This window comes from Psammomys obesus, unplaced genomic scaffold, assembly GCF_907164565.1.
Source record: "Psammomys obesus unplaced genomic scaffold, mPsaObe1.curated_primary_1811, whole genome shotgun sequence".
In the NCBI taxonomy this organism is placed as follows: Eukaryota; Metazoa; Chordata; class Mammalia; order Rodentia; family Muridae; genus Psammomys; species Psammomys obesus.
The window spans coordinates 24,858,149-24,879,730 of record NW_026596040.1 but is presented as its reverse complement, the minus strand read 5'-3'; the positions used below and the strand labels follow the sequence as shown (position 1 = coordinate 24,879,730).

The 21,582-nt window shown below is 37.0% G+C and overlaps 1 protein-coding gene across 2 annotated transcripts in view; it reads right to left on the bottom strand.

Annotated features, from left to right (window-relative positions):
• Wdr7 (WD repeat domain 7) overlaps positions 1-21,582 on the bottom strand; it is a 315,779-nt gene that overhangs the window by 53,775 nt on the left and 240,422 nt on the right. For both annotated transcript variants that reach the window (XM_055622621.1, XM_055622622.1), the window contains 4 exons: positions 20,040-20,157; positions 17,784-17,933; positions 17,172-17,254; positions 2,211-2,310 (listed from right to left, as the gene is read on the bottom strand). In XM_055622621.1, coding sequence (XP_055478596.1) covers positions 2,211-2,310; positions 17,172-17,254; positions 17,784-17,933; positions 20,040-20,157 — 451 coding nt within the window. The remainder of the gene's footprint in view (positions 1-2,210; positions 2,311-17,171; positions 17,255-17,783; positions 17,934-20,039; positions 20,158-21,582) is intronic.

Genomic DNA, 21,582 nt, shown 5'->3' with positions numbered 1-21,582 from the left:
GAAAGAAAGAAAGAAAGAAAGAAAGAAAGAAAGAAAGAAAGAAAGAAAGAAAGAAAGAAGAAAAAGAGAAAGAAGAGCAAGCAAGCAAGCAAGCAAGCAGGTGCACTTAGGCCAGGTCCTGGCTATAGACCTGATCTATCTTACAGGGAATGCTCAGAGAAGTAATAATGAACAAATTCTCAGTCTTGAAGACATTTACAAGATATCTTTCACTATCCTTTCTTCCTTTCTTCCTCTTCTTTTAACCCTGTAAATGTATATGTGTTTTCTTTCAAATTTGCTATTTAGTGACATACTTTAATTTTAAGAAACTGTTTCAAAATTGCCTGTGATTATCAGAGACTGGGGATGGGTGTGGTAGGATAGGAAATGTTGGTCAGTGCTTACTAAGTTGTAAAGAACTGAAAAGTTCTCCTATATTCTATACAATTGTGTTAACTATAGAACAATGTAGCATATACTTTAAAATGTTACTAGCCTTTGAATGTTTTCATCATAAAGAAATGATCAGCTTTTGAAAACACAAAAATATGTAATCCGACTTAAATATTATACAATGTACATATGCATCAAAACATGTCAGCATCCCACTGATATATAAAGTTATGTTTTAGGTATGTTTAAAAATAAATTAAATTGAAACCTGGCATGGTAGCACATGCTTTCAATCCTAGCACTCAGGAGGCAGAGGCAAGTGGATTTCAGTGAGTTTGAGGTCAGCCTGACCAAAACGGTGAGTTCCATACCAGTTTGGGATACATAGCGAGACCTGGTCTCAAATAAATAAAGATACAAACAAGCAAACAAAGAAGAAAGTTCTTAGAGGATATTCTGGGGTCTGGCATATGGCTCAGGGGTAAAGACTCCTGCAACCAAGCCTGACATCCTAAGTTTGATTCAGAACCCACATGGTGGAAGGAAAGAACCGAATCCCTCAAGGGGTCCTTCTGATCTCCACACATGTGCTGTGCCCCCCCCAAAAAACAAATAAAGGTTTAAAGAAGGACATTTTGAAAATGCTGTTTGAAGAATCCCTTTAGAAAGAATTTAGAAATAAATAGATCAAAACTTAATCCTTAAGCAAGTTTCAGAATGTTTTCATTGATTTCCATAGGAGCCTAGAGGAAAGCAATATCCACCAGAGTGGCCTAGAGAGGGGAAAACACCAACAATTACAGTATGGACAAGGACGGCAACGTGTGTGCCACACAGTGTACACTCAGCACCCACAGAGACGCACTTACTATTCAAACAGCATCCTCTAGACTTGTCTGAGACCTTTACCCTAGCACTCATTACCAGGCAGGTTATCATTTCATGGCAGGTTATCAAGGAAACTTTGAAGAGGGCATTAGCTTAGCAGTTTGCTACACTGAAGATATAATCTAAACCATTAGACACCCTTATGGATTTCTTATGTCCCTTCTGTAAACTATAAGAAATCACCAATGCTAAGTGTTATACTAAGACAGGGAAAGGTATAGCATAGGTCTTTCTTTATGGGCATCAAGGTTTTACCAGGACTTTGGCAGACTTAGCCCTGGCTTTGCTGTTGGCTAATGATGTGACTCTGGGATGCAGTGATTTAAGCATCGAGCGTCAACTCCTTTTCTATCTCAAATGAGGATATACTTTCCCCATCTATCTACTGCGTATATTTTGAAAGTCAGGTAAACAAGATCAAATCCACGAAAAAAAAATTCATGGACAATAAAATGTCACAAAATCATAAAATGTAGAATAAAAAGTTTAAAGTGACACACTTATTGTAAAGCAATTTGTAGAGTTTTAGTAAATGCTATTGTGATTTACTATATGAAGTCTGACTGTATTACTGTCTCATAATTGCTAACTATCTCATTTTTCTTACACAGAAAATTAATTATTTACTCAGTCATCACATTCTCATATGTAGCATTGAACTTTTTTCGGGAAACACGTACGAAGTGGGAAAACCAGCCAACACTGAACAAAGAAGAGACATATTGTAAAATCAGTCATGAGAAGTGCTTTCTCACTCTGAGCTCCACCGTGAGCCACCACGGCTGCCTCCAATCCCAGGGAGTAAAGACAGTGGGGCTCTATATTCTTTGAGTCTTTCAGTAAACTATTGATCTCGTACACATGATCCATAATGTTCCAGGAGCTCAGTCCATCACCTGGTGAAGTACTGGTCTCTCATGGAGAGGAAACCACCATGATTTATTTACCTGACATTTTCCAGTCCGGATGTCATACAGGGCTACTGAGCCATGGCGTGCTCCAACAGCAATTCTGTGGCTCCGCTCATAATAGCTGACCATGTAGAACCTGAATTGAACATTTTCACAAGAACAAAAACAAAAGCCAGGTGAGATTGCCAGTATGTGGAAGACAAAACCAATACTCAAAAGATTAAAGCCAACGTGCATGCTTGCACACATGTACACACACACATAAAATATACAATTATATATGTATGTATATAAAAGCTTTATATACATTTATAGCTATTATTTATAGCTATAAATATCTTTATAGCTATTATTTCTAAATAAATACTCCTGTAATCAACATATGGATTTTAAAAAATGTTTCCCTTTAGTACGAGTACTTTTGAAAAATCAACTGACATGGAATTGATGTAGAATACCACTTAGGCCTGCTAATGAATTTTTGGCCAGCTCTAGTGGCTGACTCACAGCTCTAAACCGAGCACATGGAAGGCAGAGGCCAGAGGACTGAGGTGAGTTTGGGCCAGTGTGCATTACACTGTAAGTTCCTGGCCAGCAAGGACTACAGACAGAGTAAGACCATGTCTTTAAAAAATTATTTTTGATAGGAAACAATTTTATAATCATGAACACACCTGAAAGTTTGGGGGTACAAAGGGCCAAAGGCAAAAAAAGATAATTGTGAAATTACAGCTTTATGACAACTTACATGAACATTTTCTATTTGAACAGAAATGAGAAGATTTTGAAAGGTTCATATATTCAATTATGTTCTCGTATTACTTAACTAATGAAATACACATTCTCACAGAACAATAATAAAAGGCTACAAAAATAGCAAGTCTCCTAAATTCTCATCAGTAATTTAAAATGACATTAGAAAGATACTCACCAGGAAAAAAAAAAAAACAATCTGAAACTGTCCAAGATCTTCCACATCTACTAGACTTACTTATTTGGCTACATAACTCAAAAGATAGGCAGTATGAACAAGCATATTATGTTTTTGTTCCATTGAATAAGAACAAATTTTAGGGTAGATGGTATGAAGTTTGTAAGAGGTTTATTGTTACTTTCTAGACTAGTGTTTAGGAGTAGATTACGTACTTGGATTTCTGACCTAAGCTCCGATGTACTGATTTCAAGGCCACATGTCTGCGATCTATAGGTAAGGATGGTACTAGAAGGGTAAAGCAGGTATGATTTTTATGTTCACAAAGACTTTTAAATATACTTCCCATTTCACATGGTCTCTGAGCTATCCAGGTAAAGGGAACAACACTAAGTATTCTATTTGAAAATATCTTTTCCAATCAAATCATTTGTTGTACCTTCCTTCGTTCCCATTGGGTTTCTGTGTTCATTAGTTTTCTATTGACTTAGAGTAATTTTGGGAGTGGAGAAAATGACTCCTTAAGGTTGGCCTATAGGCAAGCCTCTGGGAGCATTCCTGGTTAGTGATTGATACGGAAGGGCCCAGGCCACTGAGGGTGGTGCCACCCTTCTGCAGGAGACCCTGAGTTGTATAAGAAAAAGGGCTAACAAAATGAGGATTCTTTTAATATTGACTAAAATGGAATACACTTTCTTGTGCTAGTTAGTTTTCATCCGCTTTATACATGTGAACTAGAGTCATCTGGGAAAAGAAAATCCCAGTTGAGGAATTGCCTTCGTTGGATTGTCCTTTGGGATATTTTCTTGATTAATGATCGATATGGGAGGGAGCAGTTCACTGAAGGCAGTGACACCCTTAGACAGGTGGTCCTAGATTGTATAACAAAGCAGGCTAAGGAAGACATGCAGATCAAACCCATAGCAGCATCCCTCCATGGTCTCTATTTCAGTTCCTTTCTTCAAATGTCTGCCTTGACTTCCCTGGACTATGAAATAAACTCTTTCCTTCCTAAGTGGCCTTTGGGAACAGAAACCCTAAAGCAACAGAAACCCTAAAGCAGTTTTTATTCTTTTTCAAGAGAGATAAAACAGGAAGAAAAACCCCAATGCATTCTTGAGGTACAACACATTCTTGATGTAAGATAGAGGACAACTCTGTAATCCTAGGAAGAAAGGCCAAGGGAGACAAATTTGAATATTATTAGCAGGGACATTCTGACAACCAAGGCACACATGATAGCCACACATATTTTTAACATTTTTGTCTGCTATTTATTACCAAGTAATAGATTCTGTGATGTTTTGTCTCATCCATAAGCCTCATTCATAATCAACTTCTACTTTATGGAAGACCAGGGGCTTCATTTTCAGTAACATGGAAGGCAGAGAGACACTACTTGTGAATGTCCTGCTCTCCACACTGTTCATGAAAAGTAGCATATTACTCTTTTTCAATAAACAGTAGGAATCTACACTCAAAACCTAATGTTCTTACTTTTGAAAATTAATATCCTTTTGAAGAATTTTAAAACAGTGGCTGTTTTGTTATTAGTAATTTTATCAGTCTGATTATTGGGTGTCTGATTATTGATTGTGTCACTATTGGCATCCATCTCTGCACATATATACACATGTATAATTTACATGCTACTACAATAATATGAAACACACATCCTTTTAAAAACATTTATTCTTTGTAGTGAATGATCATGGAAAAGTAAGATTTGCCGTGGCTTTTTATCTACTATTTGCAAAAATTTAATAGCTATACTACTATACTCCTACTCCAAAACAATATTATCACCTTCAAAATAACATTTTTCAAAACAAAACACATTTGTGATGACAAAATCTTAAACTAAAGGTTTCTGTTACATTACCTATTCTTTATGCTTTGGATATCAACCCCATTCTTCTATATCATCTACAAACACCATTATTTATGGGATTAAAAAAAGATTAAATCTATTCTTGGTATCAAATCTTTGGTGTGCCTGATAGGACTAAACAGTTCTAGCATTTCTCATTCTTTGTAATTTACTACTTAACACTTCTAAAAACACTTTAAAGATTTCTGGGCGGTGACAGTCTCATGGCCTGGTTTTGCCTCAAGAAATTTGTACTAAAATTTCCTTACTGGTTCTTATAATAATAACTTTTTAAAAATCTTAAATACGTCAGTCTGTGCATAGGAACTGCCTTTGGTGCTGCTGCAGGAAACCATGCACTGCTGAGGCCTCCGAGGCCCTCCATCCTGCTAGACTACCTTCATCTGGAAACAGCTCTGCCATGTGGGCACGGTCGGTTCTAAGAATGGTGAGATAGGCATCGTTTGTTCCCATCTCTGATGGCACCAGAGGTTGAGGCAGGAGTCACTATAGCTTTTAATATTGTTCTCATCTTCACCCAACTCCCAGAAAAATTTCAAATTTCTCTAGAACTTCGGTGTCTTTGGTGTCCCAGTGTTCAAGTCACTGTGACAGTAAGCAGACGCTAAGATGGCAATTACTAACCTGGCTAAAGCCTTTCTGTTACTGTTCTAAGGGCCTTACTTTTATTTGTGTTGCTGTGATAAAATACCCCAACAAAAAGCAAGTTCGAGGAGAAAGCATTCACTGTAGCCCACAATTCCAGGTTACAGTCCATCAGAGCCGGGAGTCATGGTGGCAGGAACTAAAAGTAGCTAGTTACCTCACATTCACAATTAAGAACAGAGAGAAATGAATAAATGGCATGGCTATTGCTCAGCTCACTTTCTCCACTCTTATAGCAGTAATAACCAAATCTAGCGAATGGTGCCAGCCACAGTAGACTTGGTCTTCCACATCAGCTGAACCCTAACCGAACTCTAACCCATGCCCACAGAACAGCTTGCTCTATGTGATTACTCACCGGGTTCTCTTCCCACATGATTCCAGATTGTATCAAATTTACAGAACGACCATACCAAGTTATCCTAGCACTTACTGTCTACCAGGTGGGCTCAAAGGAAACTGCCCCATCAGAGCCAGCATTAGCGAGCAGAAGGATTGGAGTACTTATGTGTAAGGCCACTGGGGTCAAGGTGGTCATTATCTAAAATGTTTAAAGACACTGGCTGCAGACTTTGGTTATTGTCCACATGCAGCTTTTGGCCTTGTCAGCCATGTATTATTTCACATCATATTTTTGCTCACAGCTGTCCTTCAAAGTCATGACACACTGGGACCTATCTTTGGTTTCTTTTGCTTATTCTGTTCTAAGAATGGCCAACACCTTCCATATTCTTGGATATGCTCATAGTGCTCCCATTTCTAAGTCTTGCTCCTGGTACTGAAAAATCTCAGCAGTCTAATATCTGAGCTGCTCATGTACTCATTTCACTAAGGCCCCATTCTCAGGTTATCCCAGGTAATCTTCTTTTTAAATTTATTTTATTTTATTAATTACAGTTTATTTACTTTGTAAACCAGCGGTAGCCCTCTTCTCCATTCCCTCCCAATCACACTCTTCCTCTCTCTTCTTCTCCTATGCTCCTCCCCGAGTCCAATAATTAGAAATAGAAGAAGATATCAGAAGATGGAAAGATCTCCCATGCTCATGGCTTGGCATGATTAACATAGTAAAGACAGCCATCTTACCAAAAGCAATATACAGATTCAATGCAATTCCCCTCAAATTACCAACACAATTCTTTACAGACCTGGAAAGAAAAATTCTCAACTTCATATGGAATAACAAGAAACCCAGAATCGCTAAAACAATCTTCTACAGTAAAAGATCTTCTGGAGGTATCTCCATCCCTGATCTCAAGCTGTAGTATAAAGCAACAGTAGTAAAAACTGCATGGTACTGGCATAGAAACAGAATAGTGGATCAATGGAATCGGATGGAAGACCCAAAAATAAACCCACACATTTATGGACACGTGATCTTTGACAAAGATGCCAAAACCATACAATGGAAAAAAGATAGCATCTTCAACAAATGGTGCTGGTCTAACTGGATGTCTACATGTAGAAAAATGAAAATAGATTCATACTTATCACCCTGCACAAAACTAAAATCCAAGTGGATCAAAGACCTCACTATAAAAATGGACACAATGAACCTGTTAGAAGAAAAAGTGGGGAAAAGCCTTGAACTCATTGGCACAGAAGACAAGTTCCTGAACAGAATACCAACAGCACAGGCTCTAAGAGCAACAATCAATAAATGGGACCTCCTCTATCAAAGAATGCTGTCTTAAGCCACTTCGTTTAATACAGTAGCCTTTACCTGCTACTTTTTAACCCAGCAATCTATTTTTAAATTTAATCCACTGCCTCTGAAATATTCGACAGTTATTTTTGCTTTTTCTATATCACAAATTGGTTGTTTTCCTCCATCAAAGACTATCTTTCATTGGGACTTAAATATACAGCTAAGGGCCAAACAGGTAAGATGCAATGGTAAGAAGTTCAACACAGCTAAGATCCAAACAATGCTTATCGTTTAGTAAGCACTATGTGAACTATGCGAAATGTTAATTTTTAAGAGAATTAATTTCCCATATGGTCTAAAATAACAATTGTTAAATACCATGGAAATACAAATTGAACCAGAGTCAAGCAGAAATAAGAAATGACATGTACTTGCTTGGCAATTTTTTTTAAATATATATATTATTGAGGATAAGCAATGGCAAATGGAAAATATATTATCTGATAAAGCCCTGGAGCTTTCTTGGGTACCTTAGCACAAAACTTACAATTACAGTTTAACTATCATACAAGGCTAGAAAAAAATTGCATAGCATGAAATTTAAAAGAATGACTCTAAGTAGTCTCAATGGTAATATGTACAATGAAATGTATTTTTCATTTTCCTGGGGATAAAAACAACTCTAAAAATTTATAAAATACTAATATTATCACATAACCAATTTCAGTGAATGTAGTACTGTCACACAAAACATAACTAAAACTCAGTATAGAATACTAAAATAGGATAGTGAGAATAGGTGGTCCAATCAGTTCTCCAGAGCTGCATTTGTAAATTCAACTATTCAAGAGCAACTCACAATGGGGTGTCCAGACCACATGGGTAGTCTGTGATCCAAAACACAACCCCAGCCCAAGAGCTCACTTTGCTCGATAATTCACCTCTAAGTAGCTGTGGCATATTTCTTTGAATTGATAGACTATTTTACTTCATTGAAAAAGGCCCTCACTGAGCATGGCGGTGCACACTGCAATCTCAGCACTTAGGAGGTAGCGGATGTCAGTAAGTTTGAGACCAATATGTTCTTCTGTAGTAAGTTCTAGGTCACTCAGGGTTAAACAGTGAGACTCTGTCTCAAAATAAAAGGAACATGGCAATAAAATGACTCCTAATGATGAACCACTATACCCATAGACCAATGCCTCACCAGGTAAGCTTTTCTTTAAGAAGACAGGGAAACAGAGACCCACAACTGCACAATGTGTACTCTGAAGCACTCATCCCTAAATGGGATGTCTTTATCAAAACCCATCTTTCCCAAAGCCTCAGATATCTATGTGGAACAGCAAGCAGGAATATTTTAAGGGCTAGAGGTGATGGATGAAGCTGTGACTTCCAGATACAACAGGACTAATACACATATAGACTCAAAGAGACTGTGGCAGCATGAACAGGGACTGCATAAGTTCAAGCCAGATAGGGGCCTAGTGCTGAGAAGGGAGATGTGGACACAAGGTCCCACTCCTAACCAAGAAGCATTTTGTAATTGATACTTGCTGGCAGAGGAAAAAAAAAATCTGTTTTCTCCAATGGAGTGTCACTGGCTATGTCAATCAATGACATTCCCAGGCAGGCTTCATGCTCAGCAGTAAATGACCATTACAAAATGAACCTCGTGGTATTTTTGGGGACTTTTAGTTTTGTTTTGCCATATTTTGTCTTGTTGGTCCTTAGCTTATTTGTTTTGCTTTTGTATTTTATTGTTGTTTTGAGAGAGACAGCAGAGACTGAGAACACATATAAAGTTGGATGGGCAGGAAGGTGGAGTGATCTGGGAGGCTTTGGGAGAGGGAAAGACACAATTAAAATATATTGTTTAAAAAACTTTTATTTAATCTTTGACCTACAATCTGTCTTGTCTGCAAAATATGTTAGGGCAACTGTGGCACAGAACTTCTGAGAGTAGCCAGCCCATGTCTGATTTGACTTAAGGCCCACTCAATGAGAAGGAACCCGCATCCAACACTGCTTTGGTAACCAAGAACAAGAGACTAGATTGACCAGAGACCTAAGGTAAAACCAGACACTACTGGTCTTAAAAAATATATATATATATATATAGATAAAATGATTCCTAATGATATTCTGCTATAGTCATAAATCAGTGTCTTATTCAATTATTGTGAGAGAGGTTTCCTCAGGAAACACATACAGAGACCTGTGGACCATCATTATGCACAGAGATAGTCTAAACAGGTCTCTATCAAATCTCTCCCCTCAGAGCTTAGGAAGTCCAGAAGAGGAGATGGAAAGACTGTAAGAGCCAGAGGACAAGGCCCTCTGGAATCAACTAATCAAGGCACATATGAGCACACTGAGACTGAAGCAGATGAACAGGGCCTACATGGGTCTACACGAGGTCTTCTGTATATATACTGTAGCTTTTAGCTCAGTATTTTTATGGGACACCTGACTGTGAGAACGAGTGAATCTGACTCTCGTGCCTGGTTTTGGGACTCTGTTCTTTCTGTTGGGCTGCCATGTCCAGCTCTGGTAAGACAGTTTTTTGCTTCATCTTAACATGCTCTATTTTGTCATGTTTGGTTACCATCTCTCAAAAGCCTGTTCTTTTATACTGAGAGATAGAAAGGGAAGGGATCTGGAGAAAAAGTGGGGTGGGGAGGAACTGCGAGGAGTAGAGGGAGGGAAAATTACATTTAGGATACATTTTATAAGAAAAACATCTATGTTCAATAAAAGAAAATGAAGAAAAAGAAAAAAAATAAAACATTTCAAATTAAAAAAAAAACAATTTAGAATAGATAGGAAAAGGAAAACATGCAAACCTCTGCAAAAATTTAATTTGGGAGAAAGACAGAAGCCTGTACAAATTACTTAACTAAGACATTGGTAATCTGCAATGATTTCATGACAATGGTATAACAATACCATTCAAGATGCAACAAGAAATGTTCTTCACCTAATACAGAATTAATTTTTAACTTAACATAGACCACTTTAAATATATAGGAGTATAGAAGTGATCGCATATATAAGATTATCTACCACATGTAAATGCAGTTAACATAGAGAGTTGTAACTATGTATCAGGCACTATCTTAAGTATTTGTATATGTCTATCTTTATAGGTAGCTAAGAAAACTTCATAGTATAATATAAGCACTTCTGAGTCTAGTTACTTTTAAAGGTTATTGATACTGAGTTAAGTAAATCATAAACTTTTGAATCTTCCTAAAAGCTAAAGCAATACATTAAAAAAATCCCTAAAATACCAACATATATTCATTGGCAGCACATTTAGCATACATGCATAGTTTTAATTTATACATAAATTTAAAGTAAAGCTTTTGAATATTCTACTACAAACATATGATAAATGTTTGATGATATGTTTAACCTCAGGAGACAATTGTTTTTTTTTCCTTTTTTTTTTAGTTTTTAAAGACAGGGTTTCTTTTTGTAGCCTTGGCTATCCTAGACCCACTTTGTGGACCAGGCTGGCCTTGAACTCACAGCAATCCACCTGCCTCTGCCTCCCTGAGTGCTGGGAGTAAAGGCACTTCCTGGCTGAGATAGGTATTTTTACACATTATCAATGTACACACATATCAGACTCTCACATGATATCTCATTAGTATGCAGAACTGCATACTATGGATTTTTGTGAATTAATTAAAATTATTAAAAGAAAACGCATAATGAAATATCACATCCCAGTTTTTTTTTAAGCTGTTATCAAAAAGATATCAAGATATCAAGTGTTGGTGAGGATGTAGAGAAACAACTCATGCATGGTGGGAATCTAAGTTAGGTAGTCATTATGAAGATAAGTATAGATGTTACTTAAGAAGAAAGAAAGAACTAAATACCAATATACCAAAGGAAATGATAGCTACAATTTAAGAAACTACCTGCATAGCATGTTTATTGTTCAACTATGTACAATGCTAAGATGAAAATTAACCTAGGTACCCTTTGCTGGATGAGTACACTAAGAAATGCTGTATATACAGAACGGAATATCTTCATCCATAAAAAAGAATGGTATCCTATCATTTGCAGTGAAGTGGATGAACCTGAAGACGTTATATTACGTGAAATGAGTCAGACATAAAGGCAAGTACATATGAGAATGCTAACAATGCTGTAGAATGGTGATACTGGAGGATGGGGAGTGTGGGAGGCAATGAGGACTGGGGGACTTGGGAATAGCTACCAAACCACACGTGTCTAAGAATAGTTCTAGCATTCAACAACATAGTGGTATAGTGGGCTGACTACAGTGCACAGCAAACCAGGGTATACTTTATGAATAACAAGGAGAGGGTGGCTCAGAGTCTTCAAATAGGAAGTAATGATAGAAACACTACCCAATCTATGAGAACAAAATCTAATATCACATTTTACTACACAGATACTTATAATTAATATGCATTAATCAAAAGCTTAAAAATAGCCAGGTGGTGGTGGTGCACACCTTTAATCCTAGCACTTGGGAGGCAGATTTCTGTGAGTGCTTTCTACCATTTAACCATTCTTTTTTTGATAGACTATAGGCTATATCATGTCATAGATTTTTGTGTATATATATATATATATATATATATATATATATATATATATACACACACACACTCATATATATATGAGTATTTTTTGCTGGACAGATTAATTAAAGTTGGATAAAATATTATGCACACTTAAAATTTAGACAGGCAATGCCAAGTTCCTAAAATGCTCATCAATTGTCACCCTCACTTGTTTTCATCAAATCTTTCTCTCTCTCTCCCTCTCTCCCTCTCTCTTTCTTTTTCTTTCTTTTTTTTTTTTTTGCCAACAGGAGGGAAAAATAAATGGCACTGCACTTTTGTTCTATTTTGTATGCAATTTTTAAAGATTGATCCATATGTTTATACTCTGCAGGATAAGCATATGTAAGCTTTATTAATAATGTAAGGAAAACTCCTTAAAATTTCTCCAACAGAATATTGTGTCCCTTTGTTCATCATGCAGAGTGACTAGGATTGAGTTATTCACGATGTGTTCTCAATTATCCATGAGGAAAGATTTCACTTCTAATACAGGTATTGAAGAAAAAAGTGACAGGACTTCTGCAGTGAAGCAAGGATTGTTCACTCTCATCACAAGAAGGTACAGGCGACAAGCAATGTCCACACCTCTTGGCTGACAGATACCACGAAGACTAGAAGTAGGTCCTCAGGCCAACAGTCACAGAGATGCAATGAAAGGCAATACTACGTCTGGGACCTCAAAGACCATTTTCATTCCTGCCCCTACGAATTCTAGACCTCCAAACTGTGCACATATTTGCAAGATTTATAGGCATGGAAAAATGGCTATGGTGAAGGCACGTTCACAGGAACTGAGGTGTAGGTTTTTGTACATACACATGAATAGGCATTTTCTAGAAGCACTTAATGCTAGCAGAGGGTACCAGCTCAAAAAAGAAAATAGAAGATGTCCTAGTCTGTGAAGTTGATGCTGAACAATTCTGCTTGAGAGTCACTATTTCCAGTCAGGGTCTTACATATTTAAGTAAATAAAATACTTCTTGGTGAGTGGTTAATGAGTAAATTATTTTCCTTCTGGGGAGGGGATACTGTACCATAGCATCCTGTGGCTAGGGTGATAAAGAAAGGAATGGAAATGCACGTGGGGCTAGGCACAGAGCATAGTACTTGACAAGAAAAGTACTAGGAATGGCTCTGTGTAATGGTTGAGAAACGGAAACCTCACTATCTGGTTCTGTACTTACTAATACTGTAACCTTGGCAAGTTACTTAAATCTATTCATTTCATCTATTCAGGAAATATCTGTTCATCAGTGTCTTCATCTGCAAAATAGGAATACCACCTATTATAGTTGTGGGAAATAGAAAAGAGTTCATACTAGTTAAGTACTCAGCAGAGTGTAATGTACTGTATTCCTATTCAGAGAGTGTTACTCTTTCCATGGCAAATATGGTCATCATCACTATCACCATCATCATAATCATCATCAACAACATCATTATCATCTGCACTGCTCAATGTGGTAGTGATGTAACTAACAAGGTTAGTAGTTATGGCAATAATTAGTCACTAATGTTATTCTAATAAACAGAAGAAATGAATGCTCAAATAGTCCAAATTTACAGATTTTAAAAGACTTATGCTTTCCAAGTATAATAATTTAATTTTATATTTTATATTTTCAGAGACAGGATTTCTCTGTGTAGCTCTAGCTGTCCTGGACCTTCCTCTGTAGACCAGGCTGGCCTTGAACTCAGAGCTCCACTTGCCTCTACCTCCCAAGTGCTGGGATTAAAAAGATGTGCCACCACACCTGGCTACAAGTATAATCTTTTATTATTTTAGTTTTTCAAATAAAATAAAATTTGATTCTTATTTGCTGTTTTAATTTTTTTTGAGAGATGGTCTCATGTAGCCCAGGCTGGCTTAGAACTTATTAACTAGCCAAGGATGGGCTAGAATTCCTCATTCTCATGCCTTTACCTCTCAAGTGTTGGGATTATAGGTATGGTCCACTAGATGCAGCTTAAATTTTCATTCTTTATAATAGTTAACCTTAAAATTAACTATTCTTGTTGTACAATGGAATATAGATAAAAGATCTAGAGTTATACAAGCATAAATTTATTTAATACAATCAAACTCAGGGAGTCACACATGCTAGTTGCTGTACAATGGAGCACACCCAAGCCCTGTTTTGGTTTATTTTAACATGGAGGTTTTTAGTACTGCAAGATTTTGATACATACACTTTAGGTGTAAGGAATAGGGATAAAATAATGAGAGAGATTCCTACTAGTGAGGGTTTTAGTATCAAATTCTAGTTTAAAATAGTTACTAACTTAAGACTTTTACTGGAAGCTACGGTAGAAGCTGGTCTATGGTCATCGCTGTTGTCACCGAACAAACCACAATCTGGAGGCGTCCCCTGAAAATGAGCTCATGCCGTGCTCTGCAGCAGACTGTGCAATTTCTTACTAGAATTTAAGTGCCCATTTAAGGTGAAATGAGCTGATTCAGCTTTTTACTAGAAAAGGAAAATCAATCAGTCTGTCTACATAATAACACAGTTAAGAAAAGCTAAATCATTTCTGAAAACATAAACTTTCAACTCTTCTGTCTAAAATATTTTTTTGATTATGCACATAAATATGTATATTTATTATCAAACTTACTTATATTTATATAAGAAATATGAAATATATAACAAAAAATAAAGTGCATAATACTCTCATAGATCCCATAGATCATTTAGTCCTTGTGGAGAGCTCATAGTGATTTTTTTATTTTACTAAAAATATAAGTACTTATTTTACAATGAAATTTTGCATTGTATCTCTGATTATCACTTTAATAATGTGCTTAAGCTTTTCTAACTCTCCTTTCCTCATTCAACAAAGGTTAAACTCTTCTGTGGGGAGCTCAAAGCTCAAAGCTCAGTTCTACACCACTGTGTGAAGCCCCCATCTTAGCCAGCCACTGCACAGCACGGCCGAACTTGCTGTACACTTGTCTGTACACACAGCAGCGTGGTTCTCGCTGCCTTTCACAATGACACACATCTTTCCAGCTCGCAAAGCCCACCTGCTCAGCTCTATGAAATGTTCCTATGGCCCACCACTGCTCTGACAGCCATCACTCCACTTCTCTCACAGGACAAATCTTTCTCTACCTGGCAGCCATTTTGTAAAGGCATTTTAAATGGATAACTATTATTTTCTACATTCTCCTTATAAAATTTCTCAGATTCCACATACTGAATTGAGCATTATATTTATTGCTGTGCCCAGTTCCTGGTAGGCAGTCTAGCACAGAACCTATGTAATCTTCTCCACATTACCCATTGTGATCCTGGAGCACAGGGTTATCTAATCTACCATTCCTTCCCAGAGAACAGCCAGTACTTGATACCTAGTTGCTATTCAATAAAATACTACTAAATCAATAAACAAAGCACAATTGCTCGTTGCCAGGTCAGAGGGGAAACTGTATATGTAGTGCTCAGTAAAGACAAATCTGCTAGGCATCCAGCACAGCTCCCCCTTTCCAGGGTAACTTTGTCAAGTCATGGGCATCAGCGGAGCACAGCCGCCTAAGGAGCTGCTTATGAAGGAGGCTCTGGGCAAAGCTGGAAAACAGACCCTTGAGTGAGTAGCTTATGCACATGAGCTCCGGGAAGCTAATTTACATAGCAGTGGCTAGTGCTTTACCAACATTGTTAGCACTCAATAAATTAAGTCCTAATTCAACCACTTTTTTAGCATCTCCACTTAGCAAAAGACAAGTGACCTCCATTTTCATGTGGGTATTTTTTCTTGTAGAAAGGAATCAGCTGGGAAATGACAGCTATATGTAGTCATAATCAGTTACCACAGAATATCCAATGTTAAAAAAAAGACTGTATTCTAATTTGCCTCATTTATATAACAAGAAAAAAACGCATCTGCATACATGTGCTACAGCATCTGTACATGTGTGTTACAGCATGACTTTATCTGTGCTCACATTTTAACATCTAGGTGGCAAAATCAAATTGCTAAATGAGAGACTAGCATGTAAGTTCCACAGCATACAGAAAAATATGTAGAAGATAAAGAGAGTACAAGTCATTCAACAAGCCAGTTGCAGAAATGTTAGGAAATGACAAGATGAAGTGGCATATTGCCATGCCACTCTTCTTAGGAATCTTACTGCCAACTATAGTTTACACTGCACTGTACCTGCAGACATACGCAAGGAAAGGGAGGCTATCACTGAACTTGCCTTACAAACAAAAGAATTACATCTAACTTCGAGGAACTAAGTGCTCTGAGAAAAACTACTATGACAGCTTTGAGTACTATTTCTACGGACTACATAAACGTAATAAAATAAAACAAAGTGCTCTAAACTACAAATATTTTAGAATCAGTTAAAAAGCTTTTTTGTGAATCACAATGATGAGGAGATGGTGGTGTTGGTGGTGGTGATGGCAGTGGTGGTGATGATGGTGATGGTGATGATGGTGGGGGTGGTGGTGATGGTGATATTGGTGATGGTGGTGGTGGTGATGATGGTGGTAGTGATATTGGTGATGGTGGTGGTGGTGGTGATGGTGGTGGTATTGGTGATGACGGTGGTGGTGCTGATGATGGTGATGACTGATGTGTGTAGTCACAGCACGGTGTGCAGGGATTAGTTCTCTCATTCCATCATGTGAGTCTCAGGGATCAAACTTAGATTGTCAGGCTCATGGGACAAGCACATTTACCCAAAAATACAATTTAAAAAAAAAACACAATGTACTGTACTTTAATGCAAAAGTAATCTTCATTCCATGTGTTATATAAGTTTATATGTTATATAAAAGAGCACTCCTAACTTATACTTAATATTCTTAGTACAATTTGCAAAGTTTTAGTTTTCCTACTTTTTTCTGATTACCTCACAGGGGAAATACATACACTAATAGGACATAATGTAAATACTCATATTATTCTCATAATAAAATTTACTAGTGAGTGAAAAGGAGACCTGCTGATTTCTGTTGCTGGCAAGTACACTTTTCCTAAGTCAGAAGTGTTCTAAGTGTTTTGTAACACAAATAGTAAGTTGAGTAGACTGTGAGAACAGACATATATAATATACTTTTAAGACAAGCAAAATGTCCTTGTGAACTGATTAAATAACTAGTTCTATTATTTTTATGTTCTTATCACAAGCTGTCAGAGTTATTCTACAAAGTAAGCAAATAATGATTAATACCTGGTTTTCTCATTTAGCCTCACTAATTTTTTAAATTATTTGTCACTGGAAATCAATTATTTTGCATGTTGAAGGCTTCTTTACCTGCAGATAGCTGGAAAACATTCCTGAAGACCCTTCTTTTTAACTAAGGATCCTTCAAGGCAGTACATGATGATGTCCATAACCTTTGACAAGAAAGACAGAGATGGAAAATTAATTTCAAATGCTTGATCTCCGAAAATTTAAATGATTCCATTAGACCTCATTGTGTCTATGTAAATCCATACACTTTGATTTAGTATTTACTTTAAAGAGAAAAAAAAAACAATTTTAAGCCTATGGACACCACAGGCTATCCTTGGTCTTGTCTGTACCAACAGATAGACTCACATCCTTTAATGCTGACTATGCTCACGTGCAGAGTAGGGCTGCCACTCAAGTGCATAGTGTAAGTGGTTTTATTTACAATGAATGTTGGTGACAACAAAGCCTTTAAAATAGTCTAATACATATAAATTCCATGTGAATGGTCTAATGGCTATAGCAATCAGTGTTAGTTTTGAAGAAACGATTAAGGCACGTAGGTTAATTAATCTTAGTTATGTGACACATTCCCTCTCCTTTCCTCCCTCTGTTCCCCTCCTCCTCTTCCATTATTTTTAAGCTCAAGTAGTTAATGCATCGACAGGAATACTGGAAGCAGGATAGTCTCACCTCCACAAGAAGATCCACAACATCTGTAGGCATCTTTTCAATGAGAATTTCAATAACTCTCAGGATCTCCCCTTTAGCCCTGGCTAGGGTTGTTGTGTGTATACTCTGTTGTGACTGGGTATTTGCTGCAAGGGCTGTGTGTCTGTGTACCTACAAAAGAATTGTCACACTGTAGACACTGTTGCTGCTCCATACATATTTACACTTCTAGTCACTGGTTTACTTTCACTTATTATAGAAAAATGAAATATACAACCAACCAGAACTGTAAAAACAAATCATTCAGGGTAGGTTAGAAATTGTTTTTTAATCACAAAAAGCATTACATACAATAAGAGCTAAGTAAGTATGGTCTAATAAAATTCTACAACTTCCTGGTGTATCATCATCATCATCAATCATCATCATCATCATCATCATCACCATCATCATCATCATTATCACCATCATCATTTTGAGAAAGAATCTCATGTAGCTCAGGCTGGCCTTCAACTCTATGCAGCTAAAGATGAGTTTGAACTGTTTCTCCTGCCTCCATTATATTTGCCATACACTGGGATTATAGATATATAACACCTTGCCCAACTAGTTTCTGAGTATTATGTGAGACCATAACAGTATTACTATGATATTTTAGATGTGAGTGTGTTTAGTAGGATATGACTGTATATTATCATGACATTTAAAAAGAAACAAACTGAAGAACAGTTTGGTAATTTGCTCTATGGCACATTTAGGAAATGCCCACAGAGCATCAACATGACCCATTATGTCTGCTAATAATGATGGACAATACTTACATGGTATTAACTGTTCTAGGAATGTTATAAGCAAGTTGGGAAGTTTAAGTTAACAAGCCTCAAAAAGGAATGAGCATAAAAAATAACAGAAAATTACTGGGATTTTTTTCTCATAGAAACTATAAACTCTACAGAACAAATGAGACAAAATATTTACAGCCTTGGACAAGTCCCAGGTGAGCCATGGAGCAGTGGGTCAAGAGACAGGGTAGTGAACAACAGTGAAAGTGAGAAATACCTTAGTGCTGTTTTGAGTGATCCAAGATTAAAAGTTGTACTAGCAAAGTTGTTTTGGAAATAAATAATTGTAGACTACTAATTAAAATATTTTAAATGACCTTTCCAACCAAATGTTTCAGTATGAGTACCCTGACATTTCATTCAAAAATACTATGTAAGTAATATGAAATAACATTCAGAAATATAATTAATATAAAGACCTACTTTCCTCAAGGCAATCAATGTCACCCACCACCTGTGCACATTCCATGCATGGGGCAAACTGGTTAGAAATTTCCAAGTTAAATAAAACTATTCATTTAAACAACACACACACATTTGTTACCAGTGTACATGAAGTGTGTGTGTAATTTAAACACAGTGAAAGCTTACTATCCCCATACCTGTAGTGCACAGCTTTACTTTAGATATGATTTCATAACCCCACGGCTTCATAATCAATCAAAAAGGGACTGTCCACCGTCCCTTCTAGCTGCTTTCGCAGCATGCCTGTACGAATGGCTCTGGGGCAGGCGTAGACCCAACAGGTTTACATTATCAGAGCAGACTCAGAGGGAATCTACTATTGTAAAAGTTCACCATAGCAACAGGAGCCCAGAGCCTAAGGACACTGAGCTGTGCAGTACTGATGCCAAAAGGGAACAAACCTTTAAAACCTTTAGGAACTTATCCTTTTCTTTTTCTCTCACTACTAGGATATGTAGGAAAGAACACAGAATTGGTTCCTTGTTCTTTACTAGTTTGTCAGCTGGATGAGTAATTAAGTATAACACCAGGAATGTGGGAATCAATGGACTTTCAAGTCTTTATCTGTGACATAGAACAGGAAACACAATCAGTGATTTTATGGCTTACAGTTTTTACATATAGTTGGAGAGCCATTGCTAAATCTAAATGAATTTAGTTTTGATTATAAGTATTTGCTTATACCAAGAAATGTGAATACCTTTAATACCTTTTAGTTTCACACAGACCTAGCACTTTTCATGTTGAAAGGTATTGTCGAATATCACAAGTGTGTTCATTCTGAGACAGAAAGGAACACAAAAACAAGTCCTGTATACACAGCTGTGGAATTCAGAGTGCATGCAGACATGATACATTCATTCTAGCACTAAATTGTTAACTTGGTTTATTTGTGGGTCTGAGCCCTGGGTTACAGAATGGAGGAATTCCTCTGAGAGGGACGATGGAGCATGTGAAGAAGGCGGCTCACCTCCTTGGCTATGGTGGTGATGAAGGCGGGTGGTCGGGCAGTGGCGATGAGAGAAAGGGCATGCCTTGCAGAGCGGGCAGAGTCAGCTGCTGGGCTCAGAGGTAGCCCCATTGTGATGCTAAACAGGGATCAGAAAAAAGGAAGAAGAAAAGCAGCATTAGAATATAGACTGAAAAGATTAGACACAGCTTATAATGTCAGTTCAAGGTCAATGGGAGCACTCAAACAGTTAGAATATAATAGACTTGCAACAATGAGCAGTGATTAAGAGTCAGGGTGTTCTGGGATCAAATACAAAATCGAATTATTAACCATGAAGACTGAAAACAGTATGTGCATCTGTCCAAAAGGTTAAAAATGGCTTGTTAACAAATTATCAAGAACTACTACTGAATACATATCCCAAAGCTCAAAAAAGAGGTAGGGAAGAATATTGTACTGGATGATTTAAAGTTTTTCCTAGGTTAGGTTAAAGATAATTTATTCATAAGGCCATGTTAAGAAACTACAATTGAGGCTCTTTCCTGAAAGGAAGCAGAATACATTCCTTTTGTAAAGCTATAAAAAGAGCTGAGAATGAAAAAATGACTTCTAGTTGGCTAGTATTTTTAGTTTGAAATTTCCTCAGCACTACTGGTCTCTCTCCCCATGCTCTGCAGTTTCAGAAGCATCTACTAGTAAGTCCCCACACCACTGACATCATTTAACATTGAAGCAAAAATGAAACAGCTGGTATTAATTGTCTTAACAGAAAGAAGAGAAAGCAAACAGTCTTCATAAAGTGATGTACATAATGAAGTGAATCATTCTAGACTTTGAGAACATGGGATCCTGATATTACAGTGTTGATAATGCATTCCCGTTTCTGACATATGAAAGCACCAGTCTTATTAATCACTATGCTCACTTAGTCACAAACACATATATACACAGACATGCAATGCAGACGCACACATACACACAAGCACACACACACAGTGTGAAAAGCCAAAAATTTTTGACTAAAATGCAGTCACGGAGCCATAGATTAATTATACAAAAAGTATTTTATTACATTCAGTTATAATTTTTCTATCTAAATGATTTTAACTTAAACGAACATGTGAAGATCCATTAGAGTGTATTCTGAACAAATCTATGATCTGAATGCATAAGCTGTATTATATTTAAAAATCGTTCTCAATGCCAGGGTGGGTTGGTACCCCCGGGGGCCTCCCTTTCTCTGAGAAGAAGGAGGTGGGGAATGTGAGGAGGGGACATGAGAGTGGGGCTAGAAAAAGAGGAGGGAGGGGGCTGGAATCAAATGTAAAGTGATTAAATGAATAAAGAAGAAAAAAAAATCTCAAAAGTTCATAGGTCTTTCTATAACCTAAGAATAGTTATCTAAATATTTCATTGAAAATCATGATGAGTTACATCAAAGGAGGTAAACTGATGACAGAAATTTTTGCTTTACTACCTGGTGACTATTGTGTTACTTAAAAGTAGTGGTTCTTAACATGTGGATTGTGACCACTTTGGGAGTTGAACAACCCTTTCACAG